The 22,771-nt window shown below is 50.2% G+C and overlaps 8 protein-coding genes across 10 annotated transcripts; 5 read left to right on the forward strand and 3 right to left on the reverse strand.

Moving 5' to 3' along the window:
- Nucleotides 1–465: 465 nt before the first annotated feature.
- Nucleotides 466–2,119, forward strand: LOC128269266 (X-box-binding protein 1). The gene is made up of 2 exons (XM_053006676.1): nucleotides 466–1,184; nucleotides 1,256–2,119. Exons 1-2 carry the CDS (start codon nucleotides 931–933, stop codon nucleotides 1,971–1,973), a joined length of 972 nt encoding a protein of 323 aa, XP_052862636.1. The 5' UTR covers nucleotides 466–930; the 3' UTR covers nucleotides 1,974–2,119.
- A 1,215-nt stretch (nucleotides 2,120–3,334) lies between these two features.
- On the forward strand, nucleotides 3,335–4,640 carry LOC128277375 (mucin-5AC-like). The gene has a single exon (XM_053015824.1). The coding sequence runs from the start codon at nucleotides 4,005–4,007 to the stop codon at nucleotides 4,638–4,640; it is 636 nt and encodes a 211-aa protein (XP_052871784.1). The 5' UTR covers nucleotides 3,335–4,004.
- Nucleotides 4,641–4,916: 276 nt separating this feature from the next.
- Nucleotides 4,917–6,622, reverse strand: LOC128277833 (GTP-binding protein 128up). The gene is made up of 4 exons (XM_053016366.1): nucleotides 6,486–6,622; nucleotides 5,538–6,373; nucleotides 5,346–5,468; nucleotides 4,917–5,278 (listed from the first exon to the last, which is right to left on the reverse strand). The coding sequence occupies exons 1-4, from the start codon at nucleotides 6,525–6,527 to the stop codon at nucleotides 5,176–5,178; spliced, it is 1,104 nt and encodes a 367-aa protein (XP_052872326.1). The 5' UTR covers nucleotides 6,528–6,622; the 3' UTR covers nucleotides 4,917–5,175.
- Nucleotides 6,623–6,916: 294 nt separating this feature from the next.
- LOC128277378 (uncharacterized) lies at nucleotides 6,917–7,891 on the forward strand. The gene is made up of 2 exons (XM_053015827.1): nucleotides 6,917–7,193; nucleotides 7,497–7,891. The coding sequence occupies exons 1-2, from the start codon at nucleotides 6,917–6,919 to the stop codon at nucleotides 7,889–7,891; spliced, it is 672 nt and encodes a 223-aa protein (XP_052871787.1).
- A 128-nt stretch (nucleotides 7,892–8,019) lies between these two features.
- On the reverse strand, nucleotides 8,020–9,648 carry LOC128267842 (uncharacterized). The gene is made up of 3 exons (XM_053004789.1): nucleotides 9,137–9,648; nucleotides 8,565–8,826; nucleotides 8,020–8,508 (listed from the first exon to the last, which is right to left on the reverse strand). The coding sequence occupies exons 1-3, from the start codon at nucleotides 9,432–9,434 to the stop codon at nucleotides 8,403–8,405; spliced, it is 666 nt and encodes a 221-aa protein (XP_052860749.1). The 5' UTR covers nucleotides 9,435–9,648; the 3' UTR covers nucleotides 8,020–8,402.
- Nucleotides 9,649–10,400: 752 nt separating this feature from the next.
- LOC128268602 (uncharacterized) lies at nucleotides 10,401–12,929 on the forward strand. 2 transcript variants are annotated; one of them, XM_053005734.1, is made up of 3 exons: nucleotides 10,401–11,482; nucleotides 11,707–12,121; nucleotides 12,401–12,929. In XM_053005734.1, exons 1-2 carry the CDS (start codon nucleotides 10,583–10,585, stop codon nucleotides 11,725–11,727), a joined length of 921 nt encoding a protein of 306 aa, XP_052861694.1. In that variant the 5' UTR covers nucleotides 10,401–10,582; the 3' UTR covers nucleotides 11,728–12,121; nucleotides 12,401–12,929. The 2 variants fall into 2 exon arrangements, with proteins under 2 accessions (XP_052861694.1, XP_052861693.1); XM_053005733.1 differs by having other exon boundaries at nucleotides 10,401–12,121.
- Nucleotides 12,440–17,550, reverse strand: LOC128268601 (PAN2-PAN3 deadenylation complex catalytic subunit PAN2). 2 transcript variants are annotated; one of them, XM_053005731.1, is made up of 7 exons: nucleotides 17,219–17,550; nucleotides 15,756–17,144; nucleotides 15,136–15,689; nucleotides 14,651–15,063; nucleotides 14,483–14,551; nucleotides 14,190–14,422; nucleotides 12,440–14,131 (listed from the first exon to the last, which is right to left on the reverse strand). In XM_053005731.1, exons 1-7 carry the CDS (start codon nucleotides 17,295–17,297, stop codon nucleotides 12,984–12,986), a joined length of 3,885 nt encoding a protein of 1,294 aa, XP_052861691.1. In that variant the 5' UTR covers nucleotides 17,298–17,550; the 3' UTR covers nucleotides 12,440–12,983. The 2 variants fall into 2 exon arrangements, with proteins under 2 accessions (XP_052861691.1, XP_052861690.1); XM_053005730.1 differs by having other exon boundaries at nucleotides 14,483–17,144.
- Nucleotides 17,551–18,752: 1,202 nt separating this feature from the next.
- On the forward strand, nucleotides 18,753–19,463 carry LOC128277381 (UV excision repair protein RAD23 homolog B-like). The gene has a single exon (XM_053015829.1). It carries the CDS (start codon nucleotides 18,753–18,755, stop codon nucleotides 19,461–19,463), a length of 711 nt encoding a protein of 236 aa, XP_052871789.1.
- Nucleotides 19,464–22,771: the final 3,308 nt, after the last annotated feature.

Consider the following 22,771-nt stretch of genomic DNA (forward strand, 5'->3'; position numbering starts at 1 on the left):
TCTACCGAGAAAATAATGAAATCGTTTCTAACATCTGAACCATTAGGTTTTTTCTAGAAAAGGTTATTTATAATTCAACAGCAATTAATTTGAAATACGCCTTTTCAACCGGACTTCTGTGCACACCCAACGAACTGCGACGCATTTTCTTGCATGTTAATTGCTTCCGTGCTGCCAGCTGAACGAATTGGTTTCGTAACGGCATTCATGCTTTGTGAAACTCAATGAAAGTAGTCCTCGAATTGGTTTTGTTTGAGTTTGAAACGTTGAAAACTCAAAACTGTTTTTTCTATTAATTTTTAACGAGTCGCAAGAAGGGATTCCTTTACATAAAACTAGTGTTCCCTGTAGATTGTGCTTTTAAATTTATCGCTGGCAACCACGGCAACCCACCAATCAGAAGCGACCACATCCGCTGTCAGCCGTTTGTGGGCCTGGCGGGTCGGGGAGTGCAATTGTTCCCCACCATCATTCTATTGGTACCATTCAATGCAACTCCTTCATGGGTGTTTCATCAGAAAAGTGGCCTGTTCCGTGAGGGCAAGGGTTTAAAAGAAAACCAGCAGCATGGTGTGCGGTTTCTTGCATTTTTATTCAAGATCGCAGCCGGACGGAAGTGAAATCATAACAGTGCCGTCGAAGTAGAGCAATAGAAAGAGATTTGCTCGGTTTTTGGTGATACACAGCGGAAGAGCAAGTGCAAATGTAACGAATTGAGCCAAATCACAATTTTTGAAAGTAGACAGCATCCAGTTCAGGATGCCGTTCTGCTAAACCCTGGGAATAAAGCAGTTTTGTTGGAAATTTGAGTCATAGTTCAGTAGGCGAGCGAAGCGCATTAAGGGTTGCCACCGTGGCACACTTTGTGTCGCTTGTTTCACATCGTCACGTCATCGTCATCGATTGAAGGGTAGAACGTTCTGGAACACCATGAACGCCAGCGCCACTCCGATCTTCATCACCGTACCGACGAAGTACATCCCGATTAATGTAGCGTCGATGGCTGGGGCGGCGACCGTGACGCCAGTGAAACCGCTGGCCAAGCGGCCACCGCCCTCCATCTCCACCGCACCCTCGTCAACCGCATCCGATGACGATGAGTGTTCGTCGATGGACGAGTTCATTGTGCGCAACAAGAAGCGCCGTCTCGACCACCTGACATGGGAGGAGAAGGTTCAGCGCAAGTACGTATCCCCCCCGGTGGTTTCCCATTGTCCGGCATTAATTGGCAATCGTTTTCTATGTCGTCGCACAGGAAGTTGAAGAACCGAGTTGCCGCGCAAACGTCGCGTGACCGCAAAAAGGCCAAAATGGAGGACATGGAGAAGACCATCGAGGAACAGTCGGAGCAGATCGGACAACTACAGAACCGTTGCAGCGAGCTGGACGCAGAAAAGTGTGCGATCTACGACAAGTACCTTGGTCTGGAGCGGCGGTTCGAGGAACTGCAGGAGCGGCTCACGGCTCACGAAGAAGAGCAGAAGCGTAGACAGCGCGAGCAGGAGGAGGCGGCAAAGAAGCCAAGCAAGGACCGTGTACCACTCGTTGGTGCGGCGGGAGACGGTGGTGTGGGTTGCGTTACTACCGGGCGCCAAACAGGATCAGCAGCATCCTACCGATGCCCTCTGCAGCAGGGACAACCAAAGGACGTTCCGGCAGTAACGCAGACGACACCTCCGCCGACCACCGGAGACGAGCGGATGACGGCCTTATGGCGGATCATTGCCATATGCCTTCTCTACAAGACATGCTCGAAGATTTCGACGTGTCCCAGCTCGAAGAGCTTGCCGAAAGCCTACTCGCAGGTATCGGCACAGACCTGGAAGATGCTGATCGCGCAAGCGGCACGCCGGATGCCGAAGATGACCGCTCCGGCCAGTGCCTGTCTGGATCAGTGGTGGGGTCCCCAGCAGCAATCGTGGAACCCGGTCGACCGGAACCTCCAACTGCAAGCAATTCGGGAAGCCGCCTAATCCTGACCACGCACAACTACTCCAAATCCCCGTTCTACGAGCTGTCTGCTGAGGAATCCCAGCCAATTATGCAGCGCCCTGATGACCCAGGCGTGATCATTGCGGCCGCTCGGCCAGATGATGATCAAACGATCTTGCTACAAACTGGCGGCAACAGCAACAGTGACACACTCTACGGCACGTACGACAACGAAACTAATTGCATAACGATCGTCCTGAAGAGCGAGGAAGTGATGGATGTCGAAGAGACCGAAGCTACTGAAGACCACCGACTACATGGCGAGCCATGCCAACAGCCGAAGGAAGCAGAGCTACCAGAAGTTCAAGTGATCGCTAGTGAAACAACAGAAAAAGCTGATGATCTACAACACGTCATGAGTCCACTCATGATAAGAGCATCGTCACCCCTACAGCAATTACTCTCACCCATCGGACCGCAATCACAGAAGAGCCCCGGTGGCTTGTCAAGCGCATCCGATGCAGGCTACGAATCGATCGGCGATCGATCACCCAGTTCCTCGTTCTCGGGGTCGCAATGGGAACCCACAAGCGGCGGTGATGCTCCATCGTTCGATTACTCATTGGACAATTTGGACGAGTTCTGGAACCTGGATCTCTATCCCATTCTGGAGTAGCACCATCGTGGAAGAAAGGGACATTTCACATGACGGCTCCGATAGAGGGGAATCGGTTGATCGGAGATAATTCTGTACAAATGACCGTAGTCGTTAAGTTAGCATCACCGTTTCGTTGTACATTTGTTTCTATTGCTTATTTATAACAAACCCTGTGTGTAATTATAGGCACCCCGTACCGTGGGCGCAGAGTGTATCACTATTGCTGTAAGAACTAGTTCTAATGGGACCTCTATCGTTTAAGTTAAAAGCACCTCAGCAGAAATAGTATGAAACAGTCAGGTCATTTACGGCTTTGTTTTATAATTATTTGTTACACAATTTTAATTTTAAGCTCGTAGAACGTACCAACACCGTGGGCACGCCCAGCGGACAATAGGGATTTGGATAGTGTATGCAAATGGAAAATAAAAAGATACATTCTTTTCAACCACCCCAAACAACTTGTCTTCTTTGCTAATGTTTTATTGTGTATTTTTAAATATGCTTCCTTTTAATTCATTTCGTTCGACACGAAAGTATCTACAACATTCGTCTGGCCAATAATAGAACACTTATCATTTATCTCATCTGTAAGATAATAAGTAGGTCCTCCAATTCCGATGGATCAACACAATGTATTGTAGATCTCGTTAAGATATTTCCCTGACTCCTGTGAGCCTTCTTTCTTGTAACTGCACGACAACCCATCTGTAATGCTCATTCCTCACGTTCCAGACGTAGTGCTCATTAACCTTTCCGCTCCGTTTATTGCGGAAATGCAAGAAATGTGGCAGAAGGAATGTCGAGATGAATCGCTTCGATAACGCGTATGATGATTGCGTATTGGCGTGTGAAAAGTCCGACTGCAAAAGAAGCTTCACGACTTTCGTCAGTTAATTGGCAGAGCAAATCGATAAAATCAATGCACAATTCACTTGACACGGCCAACAATTGTCCATTAAAATAGTTCAATCGATATGCACCAACACTAAACGAACCGAATCGAGAGAATGGAACGCTACAAAACATTCATCCTCACATTCATATCTGTAAACGGTAATTATTTGGCCACAAGTACCACGTACGGAAGACTTGCGAGTGCCGATAACGTGATCGTCGAAGATCAACAGGCATGTTGCTGGCAGAAAGCGACAGCAACCACGTTGTCGCCTCTTCAGGTTCGTCGCTAACCTTGAACCCCCATTTTCCGGTTGGCCTCGGGAGATGGGCCGGGAAGAGATGAAAAGCGCAAAAGTAAAACTGGAATCGCTTACCTCTGTGGCCGCGCCATGCAAGAGAACCTGTTCGTTCGGTTGGTGCCGAGGGCGAGATTCACTTCGATCCAATCTGATAACTAAGGGCCATATTTAATGCTTCGCACCGTGGGCCTCGTGCGATCAGTATTCAAATCAAAATGGACCGTTGCCTTCGCTGGACGTTTCTTGTGGTGGTAGTACTTTTTGTTGCCAGTAGTGCCTTTTCTGAAACAATCGACGATCCAGAGCTTCGTATTTCAACGACGGTGAACAAGCAAACTGTGACAAGGACGGTCAGTTTTGGCAAACAATTGGACGACGCCGTTTCCATCGTTCTAGCAAGTGAATTAGAGGAAAATGTCCAAAGTAATTGTGCGCCCGATAACGAAAAGCTGGACTGTGGCGGGAACAGTTTGACGACCGTTTTTCCAACTGATCCAACCGATGCGAACACGGATCTAACAACCGAAAGCGAAGAATTAACGACGACGACGACGATGATGCCAACTACGACGATGATGCCAACTACGACGATGCCAACGACGGAAATTCCAACAACAAGTAGCACCAGTACAACCACAACGACAACTGCCGCGCCACTAAACCGTGGACGGATGGAGCGTTTTGGTGGCAGAAGAAGTGGTGCTTCGGGGGCTCCAACGGTTCGTGCGAGGAAGTCGACCACGGTCAGCTCTCGGATGATACAAAGCCGGCGTGGTCTGTTTAATCCGGAGCTGCGAAATCGCTACTTGGGACGGTTCCGCAGCACCACGGAAGCTGGGGTCGGCAGTTAGTGAATGAAGCGGCACGGATGGACAAACTGACGAAGAATAAAATAGTACGGAAAATTCTAACAGTCTCATGGTGTTTTGTGAATTGGTTCTTGATTAGATCCCAACGTGAACGACTTTGAAATGGGCCATTTCAAGCTTTCGTGTAAGCCAACGATACACGAATATGTTTCGGCAACAACAAAAATTAAAGAATTTGTTTTATATATAAGGCTAAAACAGGTTATTGTTTCTCAATGAAGAATCCAAACACAAGTCTCGTTTTGGTTTTGCTTCTCCACGTCTGCCTCACTCAATCTCTTTGTTACTGCCGGATGTATCATGGACAGAAAAAACAGCAAAACCATGGGAAAACATAACAGGACAGGTAAAAACGATAAATGTGCACGTTCAATGCATAAGAAGCTGTCGCTGTGTCGTTGGCGAAGCAAAATCTGCCTTTTGCTCTCACATTCTTTTCATCGAACTTTGATGAACCTCAGTTCCGCAGATACGGGTCCCAGCATATGATTCCGATTCCAATTCCTGCTGGCGTGGCTTAGATCTTCTTCACAATCTGCACCACATCCTCGTCGTTCAACACGTGATCGATGCCAACCTTTTGCGGCTGATGCTTCACCGATGAGCCCCACACGAGGGCACTGTGAAAAAGGAAATGATAGGAATGAGTCAAATGAAATGCTGTTTATATCTCTTCATAGCACATACTATTTGAATTCCTTCGCAATGGTTCGGTGCAATTTGTTACAGAAACTCTCAACCGATGTGTGTTCATGGTGTAACACGATGGGTGAGCTATAGTCCGGCAGCTGTCCTTTCGGTTTGGTGTAACTAGAAAGAAACATACTCGGTCATTAAATCAACCATTGACAGGTCTTTTCCCTTTTGCTCAGAACATACATTCGCACAAGTTGCAGGTATTGCCACATCATTTCCAGCAGATCGTCAAAGTTCCAGTGATGGTGAGCGGAGATCGGTACGCAGTGTGGGATTTTGTAGATCACGTCCAGTTCTTCGATCGAAATTTGATCGATCTTGTTTAGCAGATAAATGCACGGGATGTAGATTCGATTGCCTTCGATCACGTCGATAAGATCGTCGGCCGTGGCATCGTACTTGAGCGTAATGTCCGCATTGTGAATCTTGTACTCGGACAGGATCGTTTTCACCGTGTCCAGATCCAACTCAGACTGGGCGACGGTGGCGTTCAAATTGACACCACCCTTGTCCTTTCGACGGAACGAAATATTGGGCGGTTGTTGGTTCAACCGCAACCCGAACCCTTCCAACTCGTGCTCGAGCAACTTTTTGTGTGTTAACGGTTTCAATACGTCCAGCACCATGAAGACAAGGTTACAGGTCCGGGCCACCGCAATAACTTGCCGACCGCGACCCTTGCCGTCCTTTGCACCCTCGATGATACCGGGAAGGTCGAGCAGCTGAATCTTGGCGCCCTTATACTTGATACAGCCCGGCACCGTCGTAAGCGTAGTGAACTCGTATGCGGCCACCTCCGAGTAGACACCGGCCAGGTTGGAGAGCAACGTCGATTTGCCGACCGAGGGAAACCCGACGAACCCGACCCGGGCATCACCGGTCTTCGACACTTCGAAGCCCTGCTCGGAGGCACCGCCGCCACCCTTCGGTGTGATGAGTTCACGGCGCAGCTTCGCCAGCCGAGCCTTCAGCAATCCCAGATGTCCGGCAGTAGCCTTGTTTCGCTGAGTACGAGCCATCTACCCGTAGAAACGGTACAAGGAAGGGAAAAATGCACAACAAATCGTGTCATAACCTCGTCGTTTTCGGTACCGTGCCTTTTGGCTCGGGATCAGTGGGGCCATGGTTTACCTCGGACTCGATTTGAGCGATCTTTTCCAGTATCGTACTCATCTTGATCGCTGGCTGGGTAGGTGGTTGGGCGTTTAACTAATGCTAAAAACGGAAAAAATCATACAAAAGTGAACCGCAACACCATGAACCACAATTCTCCGGCAAAGTGCGATCGTGTAACGTTGACGTTGCAAGTGCGTTTACAACGGTGTGTTCACCGATGCGGCGTTGTCAATGTCAACGCACTGCCCTGTGAAAATTGTAGCATCCCTACAAAAACAGCAATATTTTGAATAGACACACATCAGCTGAGACAATAGAAACGTTGCGCAGCAGTCTGTTTCGCCAGCCAAACATACATGCGAGGAGCGCTTTTCGCAAACGTAAGTAAATAACAGGTTTCAATAGAGCATTTTAAAGGATTTGTCTTATTTGTATTTTAGTAAGCGATGTACAAATACCAGTGGCCCGAAACTCCCGTTCGCACAGCGGGCAGGGCGCGTTTTCCCGCATCGGCAGCATTTTTGGAAACACCATCCATCATGACTGCGTTTTGCGGGCCGAAAGAAATAGAAAGAGCCGTCACGACAAGAGTCGAAAACAACTTCCCGAGGGCCTTCACATCCTTTTTGCCAACTAACTTGAACAGTAGTAAGATTTTCGATGGCAACACCTCGCTACCACTAACCACACTGGAGGCTCCCACCGCCAGAGAAGTTTACAATCGTACGCCAGCATACAATGGTTTCAATCTGAACTGCACATTACCAACGATTTTTCCGGATGTAAACCCGATGCATAAATTTGGTCCTTTATCGACGAACCCTGTTAATAGGTTTAACAGAGGTACATCAATTTCTCAACCGAAAGCTTCGTCCATGTTGATGAATTATCACCAAACGAGATTTCAAACCAGTGCAGGTCAATCAGCGACTGTAAAGCGAAAGTGTTCTCCACCGGCCACCGGACCGAAATATGTCAAGCCGAACACCGGTCCGTCGAAACCTCAAGCTTCTGACCATTCAACAGCAGCGGCCAGTAAGCCTGACTCAAAAGGAACCCTTCGGATCGTTTCTGGAACGATTGAACACATCCTAAAAATAATACGCGAGCAACCGAAGACTCCGTTGCTATTGGAAACTGTAGCTAGCGTTCTGGCAATCCGAGCTGGCAGTAGGGCAACGGAAAAGGTACTTCTGCTCCGGAATCGCAACGTGGGACCGGTTTTACAGGCGGTTTTTTACGAGATCGATGTCGGACTGACCCCACTGGCGATGGGGGACCGAGTGCGCTGTGTTGGCCGACTTCAGAGCAACGGAAGCCGGTTTCAGATACTGAAAATTACGCACACCACGGATCAGTACGAGCGGGCAATCGTTCGTCTGCAAACCGTCAGCACCTTTACGTCGAAAGTAATGCGTTGAAGTTGAACGGCGAAAGAAGATGAATTCATTTAATTTCACTTTCAAATGTTATCTGTATTTTCATCAGTTTCTTTCGCTCCTATCTAAAGGGGGGAACTGCAAACACACATATTTGTACTAAAGCGATGCGATTAGCAATGAACTGTGCTAAATACCCATGATGTTGCTATCGCTAACATAACCTTTTGCCACCATCGAATAAATTGTTATCGAAGGATTATTTACAATACCCAAAATGATTACGAAATAAGAAATCTACGAGAGCTAGCGCCTTCTTTCGGAAGAAAAAAGGGGCCGTTTCTGGTGCTCATCGAGAACGTTAACTTGCGCGACCTCACATAAAGCTGCTGCCCATTACTTCAACGTAATATTGTAAGTGGTGTTAGTTTGTAAAATTACGATACGAAATAAATATGTCCGGTGCCGGGTGAACTCATGATTCAAAAGCGACAACAAAGTGCAATGCTGAAAGTTAGGCACTTAATGGAAGTGTCAATGCGGGTTCCCGTGCTCATTCGCTTAGAACCCGGATCAGGAACACCACCAGCCCACTGATCATGGCGGTGATGTAGCCGAGATGGAACCGTCGTTCCTTGGACATGGACCCCCCGCGATACCTGCAAAGAGAGCAATTAATCGATTTTCCCTGTTGTCATACAAAAAGGCCGCTTACCGTTTCTTGGATGCCGAAAACGGTGTTGGAGGATTAACTCCCGGAATGCTACTGTCGAGGTAGATCACGTACCATGTAAAGGACGATACCAGCAGCCCGAAAGCGACCGCGGAAAGCACATACGCAGTCTGTTCCGCACGGGGCACAATACGATCCCAGCTGGCCATGGTTGGCCTAAGGCGTACGATTCGTTCACACAGGTCGTTCCAGAAGATTCCAGCGACGGAGATGCTTTGCGAGACAAACGTTCTGAAGGTAGCGACTACAAAATAAGCAGGGAATGTGAGGTTAAAACTTTGATTGTTTCGGGAAGAGTCTCCGATCAAACGGATGATTCAACACGAAATTGTAGTTTCCGCATTCGATAGGGGCGATGGTGTTTCGTTTCAACAGTTAGGATAGTTATTTTTAACGTAACGCACTGCACCATCGCCGATGATTTCATCATTGTGCGCATCACCCTCGAGCGCCGTTTGTGTGGTGAGCAAATAAACAGACAGTCAAAAGGGTGAACCAGACATCACTGGAGATTTGTTTGCACAAACTCCGAAACCTTCACATTCGGAACTCACCATCGAGCACTGGCAGCAGATATCGGACGGAAACCGCAATCGTTGTGGCCGCTGCCAGCAGTACTAGCATTTGCTTGGTATCGATCGGGGATTCACGTTTCCTCCACGCTCCGTCTGTGGCGTGACGATGTCCATTCAAGTCGGACAGCTCCATGTCCGACCCGTTAAAGGAAAGCCTCCTTCGACGCTGCACTCCGGCATCTTCTGACTGACCATTTTCGTGCCATCCGCCCGCCGCCGGTGCTTTTCCGTTTCCGTGAGCCGGCTGATTGTTTAACTCGTGGATTGATGATTCCATTGCAATTACGTCGCTTTGCCAAAACAGTTCCCGAAATGTGCGTATTTACAAATAGGTCAACGCAGCAGTTGCAGCAGTTTGTCGTGACACACTGATCAATGTTGTCCACACGGCCAGATGGTTTCGTTGCGCTTGCGTGGGTGCTGCGTATGTTCGTCGTCGCCGCTTCGTGCACCGTCACAATTCATCACCACGCACCTCACAAACCACAGTAGACTACGGATGACGTGACTTTCGAGCGAACGGTGTTTTGTGAACGATTTAGGGTCCGTTATACGACCAGAATGACCTTCCGAAAGGGTTTCGGCAGTGTGTGTGTGTGTGTGTGTGTGCCTGCACTTAACGGCGTCGGCTGCTGGTAAATAAAGCCCTTCCCGGCACCATCCCTCTTCTGCACGCAAATGTAAACTGTTTACATCGGTCGGTTCAATACTGCACTCGGACCATCGATGACGTACCTCAGTGTGCGAACGAGATGGCGCTAGTGTTTGGCGCGATTTTGTAATCAACTGGCGGCGGAAATTTGTTGATTGGGCCTCCCGTTTATTGGATAAAAAGAATGGATTAAGATACCAGAATGCGCGACGAATTTGTAGAGCACAGTTCGGTGTTCGGTTCGTATCCGCTGTACAATTACTTTTTTCGATTTTAAACAATTACCACATAAACTTGGGCTTTCTGCATAGTACAGGCACACGTGGGGCTGATGATCAACTGAAATCGACGCCAAAACAAACAATCCCGTCCCTATGCAGCTTTGTAAACGATCAGGGTTGCAAATGAGGATTGTTGCTTATCGTGCGCATGCCCATGTGTTGTTCCCCAGGGACAGAGCGCCACCATTGAGCATGTGCAGCGCGAAAGAAAAGGGGAAAATGTGTCAGCAAAACCCCAAACAAAATCACACAGTCAAGAAAGAAGTGTGCCAATATCGCGACAACCACCTGTGCGCTGCGACTGATATCGTCTGTCCTCCGTAACGCCAGAGCCACGCTGCATCGCGATTACTTCTTATCAGTGTCCGATATCGATCGCCCAACGCGAGGTGAATCGATAGAAATCGGTCAGACACAGGTGCACGTCCCAGCCGATGTCAGTTCAATAGTGGGGCCAGTGTTTGCGAGCCGTGTGGGCATAACGAAAAGAGCATGACGACCGGATACAAGCACCTCTACTCTTGCTTAACGTTTCTCATTTTCGTGTTTGTGTTCAATTTCTACAAAAACCGTATCCATTTGAGCCGCGAACGGGAAACGTCGTATCGGGCGGCCTCGAAGATGAAGCGGACCGGAGTGCTAAACAAACCGCTTCCACTCGATATGGATGGAGAGGATTTCTTTTTCGGACTTCAGGTCGATCCTGCTAACGGTGACCTCCGGCCAACGTTGGCTAAAGGCTGGGAAGAGCACTCATCGCCTCATCCGACACGCTGCCTGATGGCAGAGATATTTTTCGCAACACCCACGGCTCAAAGGTCAAGGTTAGGCTCGGTCGTGGATCCGGAAGGATTGCACTACAAGACGTCAAACGAGCGGAGCCGTAGAAAGGATCCGCTTCACGATCATTCCTCAGTTCCGAACTCGTCGGTGTACGTGTTTCTGTCCGTGTTGGTTATCCTCCTGGTGGCCGCTTGCGTCGATATTGCGAAACACCTGACGTCGTCGGCTCGTTCGCCGGGCGACACCAAGCGGCGCCTTTCGCTACAGAACTACCAGTCGTTGATAAGGGAAAAGCAGAAACAGTTCCGAATGATGAAGCAACACTGCTCGCAACCATCGATGAGCATTCAGCGTTCGATCGATGAACCGTTGCCACCGTCGGCGCTTTCGTACGGATTGGGCCGGAAGGATGACTCCAGAACGGGCTCGGCGGCACCGCTTCTCCGGCGACAATCGGTACCAACGTTAATGCGCACGCAACCCTCCGCCACGAGCTGGAACGGACCTTCACCGCTCGCTACCGGTGCATCGTTCGGACGCCGAACATCGGTGGACTCGTTCTGGGATGTGGACAGTTCCGGCCCACCGTCCCTGGGATCATCGCCGGAGGTGAGACGACGCGTCCGGATGCTACACCGTCATTAGGAGGTCCATTTTTGAAATGGATACAGTTTGCGTGTGGCACTGACAACATATGGATTGCCGCTTCTCTTCGATTTACCGATTTAAGGATATTCTATTTTCAGCAGAATACGTAAAAATATCTGAACGCAATGCGTTCCCCTGTGTGGCGTACGAATAATGTTCGAACTATTTGATGTGATCTCTTTTAGGATAAGGACAAAGAAATATGAACTGATGAAGTACCCTCCAGCCTATGAAAGGGGATATTTAGTAGCATAACGAGCCGCTTTTGGAGTCTAAATTGCTGGTACAATCGTGTCCATTTTGTATACGCAAAATTCTAGCTCATTATCTCCTAAACATATCTCACGACTCTTCGAAAAGTAGAAACAAATGTGAATCTATAGTTGTAGTCAACTGGATGTGCTGGTAAGCATTTGTTTAAATTATCGCTGCTAGAAGTAAATCGAATTTTTTAAAGCAAATTTTACACAGCCATAAAAAGAATAGGTGTTATGAACTAAAGGAATGAAAAGAAACAGTTGTTATGAAGTGTACCGCAAAACTACAAAATGGGCTAGTTTTATGACGAATCAGATGAAGGCACGCCTTTACCGGACAAATGTAAGCGAAAGTTACTAATGTATTTTAATTATCTACCTTTAATAATTCCATCGACATAGTGTATTTACTAGTCTCCACACGATTAAATTTAAAACCATCAAAAAATTAGTGTAGTAGAAAATGAAAACCTCTAAATGTGAATAGAAGGAATAAACCTTCGGTGCCACGTGGGAACATTAACTAAACACATTCCTTATCACCGCCCCCATCACTGTCTGGAGAATCGTTCATGGTTTTAATAATCGATAAAACAACTGTTTGTGTTTATCTTTCTCCCAGCGACCTTCGGCAATCATGGGAACCGTTCAGCTGGGCCGGATGAGTGAATTGATTTGGGAACGATCGATACTGTACTTTGCTACATTCGTCGCTATAGCTCTCTCTCTTCAAGAATGTCGCTAACGAGTTGTACTTTTAGGTCAAGTCATATTTATTGATTATCGTTAAAATTATCTTACAACTTATACAACTGTGCGGTCTTAACGGTGCAACTATTTCAAATCTTAAAGCACACGAAAACCGGCTGTTACGACCGGCAACGAAATGAAAAAAGTTCGATTTGTGCAAATGTTTGTTGTTTCGAAAAATACTTTTCAGCAGGGTGGACACTGGACAGGAGCAGTGCTTCAGGGAAAAGGCTTATAGTTGTAGAGGATTCCTAAAAAGCCCCTCTTAAAAGTAAGGCGGCCAAAAAAGTTTGTTCGTCGTTGCCGGCGATACCCACATGCAGGGTGTCCTTGAGTATTCACTGTGGCCCTGGTTACACCTGACCGTGGTCTATAATAAACTGAATGATGAATGTCTGAAACATTTGCCACCACAGACCGCACACGTTTTGTTCTCGCTTTTTTGTGTTCCATCCTCAGTCCGGTACCTTCCACTGCAACTTTTTGCCAGTTTCGTACAGCGTGGACAGGGCGTGCGAAAATTCATCCTTCTCCTGGAGCCGCAGATAGTGCTTGTAGAGCTGCAGTGCCGTCCGCGCGTCCTCGATCGAATCGTGCGTTTCCGACTGTATCTTAATGCCCAGGAACTGCCAGGCGAGAAAACGCAGCGAAACCATCCGGTGGTGCGGCAGATGAAAGAGATGCACCGTGTCGACGATCTGCTCCGGCGGCACGATGATGTTGATGACCCGGAAATCGTTCTTCAGTCCGTGGCCCACAAACACGACGCCACTGTCGACGAGATAGCGCAGCTTTTGGTACGAGTTTTTCAGTGTCGTCAGCCGCTTGTTGCTAAAGTTGGCATCCAGATCGCCCGGTTTGATGCCGGAGAACTTTGTCAGATAGTCGACCACTTGCTCCTGCGTCGAGATGTAGTCGTCCATGAAGGGGACGCCCTCTTCGTCACCCTGCCCACGGATGCACGTGATGCGGGCCACACTCATGTGGCTCGGTTTCACCGTCGACATCTTGCCATCGGACCGTATTTCGCTCTCCTCCGGATTGAGCGTCACGAATTCGGCGTCCATCGCGACGAGCTCACCGGCACGGAAGATTTCACTGCGTCCGAGAGGCTTAAAACTGCCGGCGCTGTCGTCGTGCGTGTCGGTTTCGGTCGGTCCGCCTTCTTCGTTTGCCTCCAGACCCGTCACTAGCCGCCCATCATCGCCGTGCACGTCCTCGACGAACAGATCGTGCGTGAACGGGTTCATGTACTGTGCCGTAACCCGTTCCCGTATGGACTCACAGTCCGACGGCGGGAGTTCGGTGCTCACGGAGCTGGTGTTGGTGTAAAACAGGGCACACGGTACCTTCCAGTCCAGCGTGAACCAAACGGCTTCCTGCACGGTGACGGGCGAGATGCTAAAATCGTTAAAAATGTACCAACCACCGGCCGCCGACGAGGACGTCGATTGTGACGGTTGCTTTAGCTCGTGGTAGCTGGCGGGAACGTGGATCAGTGACACGAGGTTACGCTGGGCTCCATCGTTGATGTAGCAAACCACGGCCGAAAGGTTGTACGTTTTGCTGACTTTCGGCCCCAATTCCGGTTCGGCTGCGGGAGCTACAAATAGTTCATATTAGGCCCAACTGTGGACAACTCTCGCCTCCCGCAAACTTACCGGTGGATGGTTTTTCGTCACCGGCCTCACCGGTTGGCGATACGGTGGAAGGTGGCTCCTGGGCACTGGGTGTAACCAGCACCGGTTCCCCGTGCGATGCCGTTCGCATCGAGTTTATTTCCAAATTCCGTTGCTCGTCCAGCAGCATCTGGAAGCTGAGCGGGAACCAGGACTTTTGCATTCCGTGTGTGACCCCGGAAGGGGCGGCCGAAATGACACACGGTGATGACTTGCTGTTGAAGCATGTGGGTTCGTTAGAGATTGAGTAGTGGCTGAGTAGTGGCCGCACTTACCGCGGATGAGCGAAATGACAATCGACTCGCGAACAGTTTGTTCCGTATCGGCACATTTTGGTGCTCGTGCTGGACCCATTGAAAGTGACCGGCCCTCCAGCAGCTGACTGATCGCCAGACACGGCGCTAGTCCCCGATCCAACCTGTCCCGTTGTCCCTGGCTGTTGCTGTGATGGGGCTGCTCCCTGCGCAGGCCGTGCCATTTGGCGCCGCAGATAGTCCAGCTCCTTCTCATTGTCCAGCCCGCAGTTGATCGACAAGATGGCGGGCAGATCGGTGACGCGTGATTTCTGATTGGTAGGTGTAAACTTGTTACACGTTTCGCACCAGGCCGGGGTCGTTTTCTCCACGCCGAGCGAGTGCTTCAGGATCGTGCCAAACGTGCCCTCGACGTTGTTGGTGGTGGCGGTCGGGTAGAGCAGGTTGCACACGAGCAGCACATTGTCCTTCGCCCGAACGGTGTTGCACTTCAGGCAGCGGTGGGTCGTTTGTTGTTGCGTCCCGAACAGCCGGCTTATATCCGTTTCATCCTTTGCCGTGCTGCTTCCCGTTTGTTGTTGTTGTTGTTGTTGCTGCTGCTGCTGTTGCTGTTGCTGCGTCGAACCGGAACCTGATTTTCCGCTTCCCAGATTGAGGATCTGGAACTTTTGCACACTATCGTGCTGATCGTGCCCGGAGCCGTACGGTGATTGTCCCGCCCCAAGCTGATGATGGCGCGGATGTTCGTAGAAGTGCATCGATTCGTTCTTTTTCATCGCCTCCAGCAACTCGTAGTGGATCTGGTGCAGCACGAAACGGTTCCAGTTTTGGATGAGGCTGATCAGATTGATGTTTGCACTATTCGATGCCCGGTCCGATGAAAGGATCAGCCCGAGGGCGGCCGCTTCCGGTACGGTGCGGAACGAACGCAAAAAGTTACTCGCCTGGCACGGGGAACTCGAACTGCCGACGTCGAGCATGTGAAACAGAAAGCCCAGTTCGCACGAAAGGCAAAACTCCTTCGAGCAGCAGTGCGCCAGGATGGCGGTGCGTAGCGGGACGATAAAGTACAGGACCTGTAGCATCGCGTTGCAGTAGGCGTTGGGCAGGTTCGCTTCGAGCCCAACGAAGCCGGTCTGATTGTACTGTTCAAAGTCGAAATCTTGACAGCCGAGTTTGCTGTACTTAACGTCCACCTTCCGGTAGCGCCGCGGAACGAGCCGCATTCCTTGTTGATCCGTTCCGAGTCCACCTGCGCCACCGCTACCACCGACGGGCCCACCACCGGCAGAACCTTTGGCCGATGAGTTGTGTGCGGCGGTGGTCGCGCTGGAACCGCTGCCGCCAGGCCCTCCGGAACCCGGCGCTCCGTCCACCAGGTACGGTATCTGATTGCGAAGGTAGGTGCGAGGATTCGGTGCGTAACCGATCGGTCCTTGCATCTTCATCGTGGAAAGGATTTGCGCATCGATCGGTTTCGGTCGCCGGTACTCGTACGTGTTCATCCAAGCAGGCCAATCACTCAACCACCGGTCGCCGGTTGCTAGATGGGGCAGCAGTATCGACGACAGCGGAAAGTTGGTATCGGTGAGCGGAACGAACGGTGGCGGTTCGATCGTGTCGGCGAATTCGGTGTCCCGCGAGTACGGATTGAACGCGAGCGTCGGTGTGTTGATCTTGACGGCCGAAATCAGGTTGATGTGCCCGGACTGGTCACCGAACACCATCGCTTGGTTCGAGGAACTAATGTCGAACGAAAGGCACTGTGATCCGGTGGTGTTAATCTGGAACATGCAAACCCGCGGTTCGCTCAGCTCCACCGTGTCGACCAGCTGCAGTTGGCCTTCCGGCGAAACGACTGCCAACCGGGAACAGTGGGAAGGCAGAAAGCGCAGTAGCTGAGGTTCGACCAGCAGCTGGATCGGTGACACGAGCCGCAACATACGCAGATCGTACACCATCAGAAACCGATCGATGGCGAGATTGCCCTGACGGCCACTGAACCCGCACGAGATGAGATAGTTTCCCTGCACGTCAAAGTCGGACAAACTGCCCGAGTGCGTCAGCAGTTCGTGCTCGATGGCCAGCGTGTTCGGGTCGCGCAGGGCAATCTTTCCGAATGCGTCCCCTGCGCACAGGTACCGCGAGTGACGCCGGAGTATCGCACAACCATCCGGTCCGGCCTGCACACTGGTGGACAGTTCACTCGCCGTGCCAATGTCGAACTCGATCATGTCACTCTGGTGGCCACCGAGCAGCAGGCGGGCCGGCGCGTGCTCGATCATGCACACCATATCGACCATCCGCTCCGAGCGGAACGTGAACTTGGGCAACCCGCGGCGTATCTGATGGCGCAGGGAGGTCGGCGTGAGCGCCAAAATGCCCGGTTCGATAGTGGCGATCTGCCGGACGACCTCGTTGGTGTGCACCTGGAACGAGGTGTACTTCTGCATCGACCCACCGTAGTACGACGTTACGTGGCCACCCTGGTTGCCCATCCAGACCAGTTCCTCCTGCGTGTCGAAGCACACCGTCGACACACCGAACCGATCGCCCCCGTCCGCCAGGATCATGGAGTGCTCCATAAACTCTGGCTCAGCGGAACCGATGTTGAACGCACTGTACTCGGCCACCGCATCCGGATACTCGGCCACGGCCACTCCGGTTGGATCGTTGTCGTACACTACGGGGCGGCGATGAAGAGAGCGAGAGAATCACACACGGAAGGTCAGCAAACGATATTGCGACATTACTTACTCGTCAGCGTTATGATGTCCTCTGGTCCACGGTTACCCGGATCGCCACCGGCCGCCGTCGTCATGTAGACATAATCCATCGTTGTTGCACTGCTGTTGCGGTCACTTCTTTGCACTTATCCACCGTGCAGCGCTGGCGACATCGAAGTAGCCTGGTTTTTGCCCCCCACACCGCCGGAAGATGACGCGACTTTCGCTCGGTCCGCTGTTACTGAATGGGAAGCGACTCTTTTCTCTTTGTTGCCCCCCCGCCTGAACCGTGGGAGAAATTGTGAAATGGCCTCGTTCTGGGGGGCGGCTGTACGCAGAACAAAGGCCTCTGTGCCAAGAGTAACGGTACTCCTATACTGCGCCGTTGTCGCTTCGAAGTGGATCGTTGGGTCGCGCTGTGTACAAATTTCGCGTCGCGGATCGTAGTTGGCTGTGTGTGCGGCGCTTTGTGCGCCTACCACCGCTGGACGGACGTGTGCGTGTATTGTGAGCGAGTGGAAAATGTAAACAATATCACAACTGCGCCGCGATTGCTGCTTACCGCCCCAGAAAAGTGACAGCGCGTCGGATGCCAAAAGAAAACACTTCTGTTCGGTGGGCGAAGACGCGGCGGGGTTTGCGGAGCCAAGGTAAACTAGCAACCTGTGGATAGCAACTTCGAACAAATTTTTGGCATCAACAATTTGGCGATGAAATATTGCGAGCTCACGGCGCACGCACACCAACGCACCGGCGGCCTTCCGTGGATCAGCTGATCCCGAATGGGAAACTCGGGGGACAGTTTGAGCGAAAAAAGACGTTATATCGGCGTTACGTTAATTACGGCGTCTGGCGTTAATTATTATTATATCTCCGGTTAAATAATCAAGGGAAAAGATCATCGTAGTGGCCGTAACCTAAAAATACATTCATTTATCAGTACTTCGCCCAGCGAAACCACCTTTGAGTTACAGATTAACAGATTTGTACGTGGTTATGCTTGGACATAAACAGTTCAACATAAGGTCTGGCATGTGAAAAACATTGTAAAACATCTGTATTCCAAGCAGCGAACGAAAATATGTCCCATACAAAAACAAACGTCAAATAAAATTCTTGCGCGGGATGGTGCAATGGCCGCGCTGTCAGCTCCATTAGGCCAACATGAGGTCGCGTTCTCAAGAGGCCAACCAGGATAGCATTTCGAATTGAACGTTCGTTTGGCCGTTACGAGTCCGGAAATAACTTGTCAGAGCGACTTGTCAACTACATAAACATTAAATTGCCATTAGGTGAACTAAGTATTAGGTGATTTGTGGTACGTAGCGCCAATTCTTGAGAAAAGAGCGCAGTTCTAACTCGTTTTATTCGCTTTCATTCGCTTCAGTTTTATTGAATCGTAATTGCCGAACGATTTTCTGCTCGTTCAGAACAAAGACACAATTTTGATCATTAGAATGACCCTGCCATCTTTAAAGATGCAATACGTGCGAAAGGTAGAGGAATGTACATTCTGTTTCGAAGCAGACCCTGAGAAATGTACAGTTTTAATGGTCAAGAAACAGATGAATGCTATTGCCGGTGCTGAGCTTCTACCGGAAATTCAAAAACTAAGCCATCACGGCACAGTGATGGAAGATCATAACTCACTCAGCTACTACAACTTTTCTGGCGAGCAGTTCTGCGTAAAGTTTACAAAAAAAACCTTAAGGCGCCCTGCGCAGTCTGTCATACCTAACCCAGGACCGAGCGAGCAGACGGAACCTGTCAAGCAAGCCATCGCATCAGTAGAACAGAATACAGCGGATGCTACGGCAGAAAATGCGACCGAAACTGGAGAGACCTCCAAAGGAGCATCTTCGTCCTCGCCGGCATCGTCTGAGTCGGTTGGTGGTCCGCTCGCGTTCCTGCGCGATGACCCCGTCTTCACTTACCTGAAGCGTACGCTGCAAGAGGACCCATCAATGTTGCCGGTGTCGATGAAGAAAATCCAATGCCTCAACCGAGATCTTATGCGCAAGGTCACCGAAAACCCGGAGAATTTTCTCAAACTAATCAATGACACATCGGAGCCATCTCTAGAGAACAGAGGATCACAAGGCATCGCCGCCACAATGGGTAACAACCTGTCGCTATCTGACGTGGACGCTATTATTCGTTTGAAGGAACTGGAATATCCTGACCATCTTGTTATCCAGGCGTACATTGCGGGCGAACGCGACAAATATAAGGCGGCCGACTTTCTCGTCTCGCAGACACTCGACGACGACGATTAGGCGATTCGAAATACAAGCGTCACACGTTCATAACTCTAAGTACGACTGGTAAATTCGTATCCTACGCATTCAGTAGCCGGTACCGTTACCCACAATGGAATTTGTGCCAAGAATTCAATTTATCAAAGGAAAATCACATTGAAATAACCTAATCCTTCCGCTGTCTACGCTATTTGCGCATATTAAACCAACGTAAGCATTGCCAAACAACGGTTTTTGAATGATTTGTCCGTGTCCAGTGGACGCCAACTGGTCTTAAGAGTCCGGCCGCATACGATACGCGCATGAAAAATGTTTTGCTAGTCTTCGGCCAATTTTCCAAGAAAGCAAAATCATGCAAATGAAGCCGTGTCGTGATCGTCCACGAACCAGTCCAGTGATGCAGATCATTAATCAAGCGGTGCCCACCGCCCGGACAAATTGACCACGATTTGTCACGATTAACTTTCCGTCACTCTGACGTCTATCAGTCCAGAGCGACTCCAAAGAGTCGCGAGTGGCCCTGAAATGGCCTCCCGGTGGATGATGTGACAAATCGTGCTTTAATCCCAAACGCAAACACCGACCGCGCGCATCCTGGGAAAACGTGGTTTTATAGTCCAACAGTCCGACGCTTGGTTAAGGACGAAAACTATGCAATCAGCTTCAATAGAATCATTAATTTGGCTTCCGTAATGTTAATCAACCCATGGCCAGGTCCAGGTACGATCACGGATGCTGCTACCGGGATCACCAACGGTCACCCGGAGCGGACTGCGGTGTTGCTATCCTGTTTTTGTCGGTAACCCTTTTTCCCTTGGCCAGGACAAAGACAAAGGCACGGCGTCCGCCACAGTCAAAAGTCATCTAAGTCGGTCCCAATGATTAATCGTTCGTTCGGAGAAAATATGTTTCAATTGCAGTCCCAACTCTCGACGTGCATCCCAAATCGATGGTCACTGGTGCGGGAACCGGAACTCGTCCGCCGGGGTTCCGGTTCCATCATTTAGTCATACGCTGGCCTGGTTCCGTTTTGTTCATTTTTTCCCCCTCTTTCAGGACAATGACCAGCGGATCAGAAGGACGTTCCTGGCGAGGCGAGCAGGTCAGAAGTTGACACCCGGACCCATTCGAATGTCCCTGCTTGCGCCAGGCCGTAGCAGGACTCGAGTGGACCTTTCTCTGTGCTCTGTTCCTCCGGAAAACCCCTTTTGCGAAGGGTTCTGCTGATCAGATTACATAATGTTAGTGTCCCTTTGGCGAAAGGATGGTCAAAGCGGAGCTTTGGTACTGAGGCCGATGTCCTCGGAGGCCGACACTCAACGGCCAGTGCGTAATTTATTTGTTTTAGATGCTGCACTATCGTGGCCTAGGGCTGTACCTTTTGCTGCGCCCCTATGCTCGGCAGGACCCGCAGCCCTCATCTGCTAAACCAAGGACCAAGGAAGGCTCGAGCGCGAACATTATTCGAGGACACACGGGCATCGGCATCGCAATTGACGAAAGTCATAAAATAAAACAAACATAAACATTGCCCGGGAGCGGGTTACACCGGACGGGGTTGCCAAAGGATTGAGGGGCGACACGGCGTCCTCTTCCGTCACTCCGGCAAGGTTCTGGTATGTTTTTTTCGCTTCCGTCCTCTGTTTGATACTTTCTTTCCTTCAAGAAGCTCACATCCTTCCGAATCAGCCCGTCAGTGGCAATCAGAGCGCTAGCAAACAAACCCGATCGTCCTTTCCCGAGGGGGCAGTCCTGGTCCGCGTCAACGCAGTCGTCATAAAAAATCAAAATTATGGCATTTGGTTTGAGTTTCCATTTTTTTCTTCGATTATTTATTTTGATTGCCGCTCGCGCTCACAGTGCCTTACCACGCCAGGCGGATCGTTTAACTGCTTCGGTTCCATTTGGACAGAAAAAAGCCACTCTTTCAGCTATTGCTTTCCCACTCACACGCTCCCGTATAAGGTCAACAACTGGAGTTCTCCGAGGGCCACCGGAAGAAAGCGATCGTCCTGGTCGAGGTCTCTTTCTATCTCTCCTTTTGCCTGTTTGATTTGGTTTTTGTTTATCGTCGGCTTTTTTCCGGGTGTTTATCCCTCCCAACCGGCCGCGGGTTGGAGAAATCGGGAACGATTACATTAACACTTATGACAATTGTGTCATAAATTTTATGACTTCTACAAAAATGGGAGGAAAAAACACAAGGCCCAAACAATGGTGTACCGTTAGACGAAGCCCGAGATCGGTGGCACTTGAGCCCATGCTGGCGACGTTTGGCGATCGCGGCCTTTGGATGAACGGAGTGCCGTTTTTGCTGGTGTCCCAACATCGACATTCCTCCAATCCCCTGCAATCCGGGGATCGATTTCAAGTGTTGCGTGTAGTGTTGAAGTGGCGAGAGTTTTATTTATGTTTACCAATAAGTTGCGCGTTTGTGTAGAAACCCCGGCAAAGGGATGACCTCGAGAGTTTTATTGTTTCAATCCGTTGCTCGGGGTACCGACGGGACGAATCCGGAAACCCCGACGAGACAGTCACACGGAAAGCTTCTCTGCGTGGAAGTGATTTTCGGTATCTCCGCGGTACACGGGTCTGCCGTAAATTAGTTTATTTTATCGTTTGACGATTGATTGGCAGACATGGGAAAAAGGGTGTTTAATTGTAGCTTTGTTAGACGATATTGTTTTTACGTTCGAGGCTAACATTGTGTAACGGTTTTACTAAAAAGCGCCTCCCATCGAATGTGTTTGTAAGGGAAGATCTTCGTTTGTCTCTTTCGCGTGCCATCAGCAGCTTCGGCAATTTATTATCCCTTAAATCCTTTTCCGGACAACAGTTTCGGAGGCGCGGTCAGCTGTCGTTTAATGGCACACAGAAACCAATTTTGAAAGGCGATCCTTTCCGACTCTAGCGCACGTGCCGCCGTGTCCGCCGTCTGTGGCCAAACGATGCCGATCCCGTGTTTGGGTAGCACTTTTAAATTGCTCGTAGCATGCGCCGTGCGTTGGCAAACTGGCTCGGGAAAAGGTGGCCGTTAAGTTGCGTAGGAGCTCGACCGCGGACCGAAAATCTGTTCCTCCTATTCTTCCGGACCACTTGAGCCCGGACGAACGAGGGATGCTACCTTTCTGGTGCTCATGCCTTTCACTTCGTTCCCAAACTGCCATATGGCAGCTTTCCGAGCAAATCACTTTGGGCTGCTGGGTCCGAGGGTCCCTTTACGGGCCGGGCCTTTTGCAGCTGATCGCGGCGCACGCTTCCACGCCACCGCACGCACAGCAAACAGAGCCAGAAACCGTGGCACCGACAGAAGGTTCGGTTGGAAA

This window comes from Anopheles cruzii, chromosome 2, assembly GCF_943734635.1.
Source record: "Anopheles cruzii chromosome 2, idAnoCruzAS_RS32_06, whole genome shotgun sequence".
Taxonomy (NCBI): domain Eukaryota; kingdom Metazoa; phylum Arthropoda; class Insecta; order Diptera; family Culicidae; genus Anopheles; species Anopheles cruzii.

Excerpts from the sequence above, each read along its gene's own strand:
- LOC128268602 (XM_053005733.1), top strand. The coding sequence starts at position 10,583 with ATGACGACCGGATACAAGCACCTCTACTCTTGCTTAACGTTTCTCATT.
- LOC128277375 (XM_053015824.1), top strand. The coding sequence starts at position 4,005 with ATGGACCGTTGCCTTCGCTGGACGTTTCTTGTGGTGGTAGTACTTTTT.
- LOC128267842 (XM_053004789.1), bottom strand. The coding sequence starts at position 9,434 with ATGGAATCATCAATCCACGAGTTAAACAATCAGCCGGCTCACGGAAAC. Across the intron at positions 8,827-9,136 it reads TCTGCTGCCAGTGCTCGATG|TCGCTACCTTCAGAACGTTT; the intron begins GTGAGTTCCGAA and ends CTTATTTTGTAG. Across the intron at positions 8,509-8,564 it reads TTTTCGGCATCCAAGAAACG|GTATCGCGGGGGGTCCATGT; the intron begins GTAAGCGGCCTT and ends CTCTCTTTGCAG.
- LOC128268601 (XM_053005730.1), bottom strand. The coding sequence starts at position 17,297 with ATGGATTATGTCTACATGACGACGGCGGCCGGTGGCGATCCGGGTAAC. Across the intron at positions 17,145-17,218 it reads GGACATCATAACGCTGACGA|TGTACGACAACGATCCAACC; the intron begins GTAAGTAATGTC and ends GCCGCCCCGTAG. Across the intron at positions 14,132-14,189 it reads TGACGAAAAACCATCCACCG|CTCCCGCAGCCGAACCGGAA; the intron begins GTAAGTTTGCGG and ends AACTATTTGTAG.
- LOC128269266 (XM_053006676.1), top strand. The coding sequence starts at position 931 with ATGAACGCCAGCGCCACTCCGATCTTCATCACCGTACCGACGAAGTAC. Across the intron at positions 1,185-1,255 it reads GAGGAGAAGGTTCAGCGCAA|GAAGTTGAAGAACCGAGTTG; the intron begins GTACGTATCCCC and ends GTCGTCGCACAG.
- LOC128277378 (XM_053015827.1), top strand. The coding sequence starts at position 6,917 with ATGTACAAATACCAGTGGCCCGAAACTCCCGTTCGCACAGCGGGCAGG. Across the intron at positions 7,194-7,496 it reads CGCCAGAGAAGTTTACAATC|CAGCGGCCAGTAAGCCTGAC; the intron begins GTACGCCAGCAT and ends ACCATTCAACAG.
- LOC128277381 (XM_053015829.1), top strand. The coding sequence starts at position 18,753 with ATGAATGCTATTGCCGGTGCTGAGCTTCTACCGGAAATTCAAAAACTA.
- LOC128277833 (XM_053016366.1), bottom strand. The coding sequence starts at position 6,527 with ATGAGTACGATACTGGAAAAGATCGCTCAAATCGAGTCCGAG. Across the intron at positions 6,374-6,485 it reads TCGCTCAAATCGAGTCCGAG|ATGGCTCGTACTCAGCGAAA; the intron begins GTAAACCATGGC and ends TTCTACGGGTAG. Across the intron at positions 5,279-5,345 it reads ATTGCGAAGGAATTCAAATA|TGCCCTCGTGTGGGGCTCAT; the intron begins GTATGTGCTATG and ends CCTTTTTCACAG.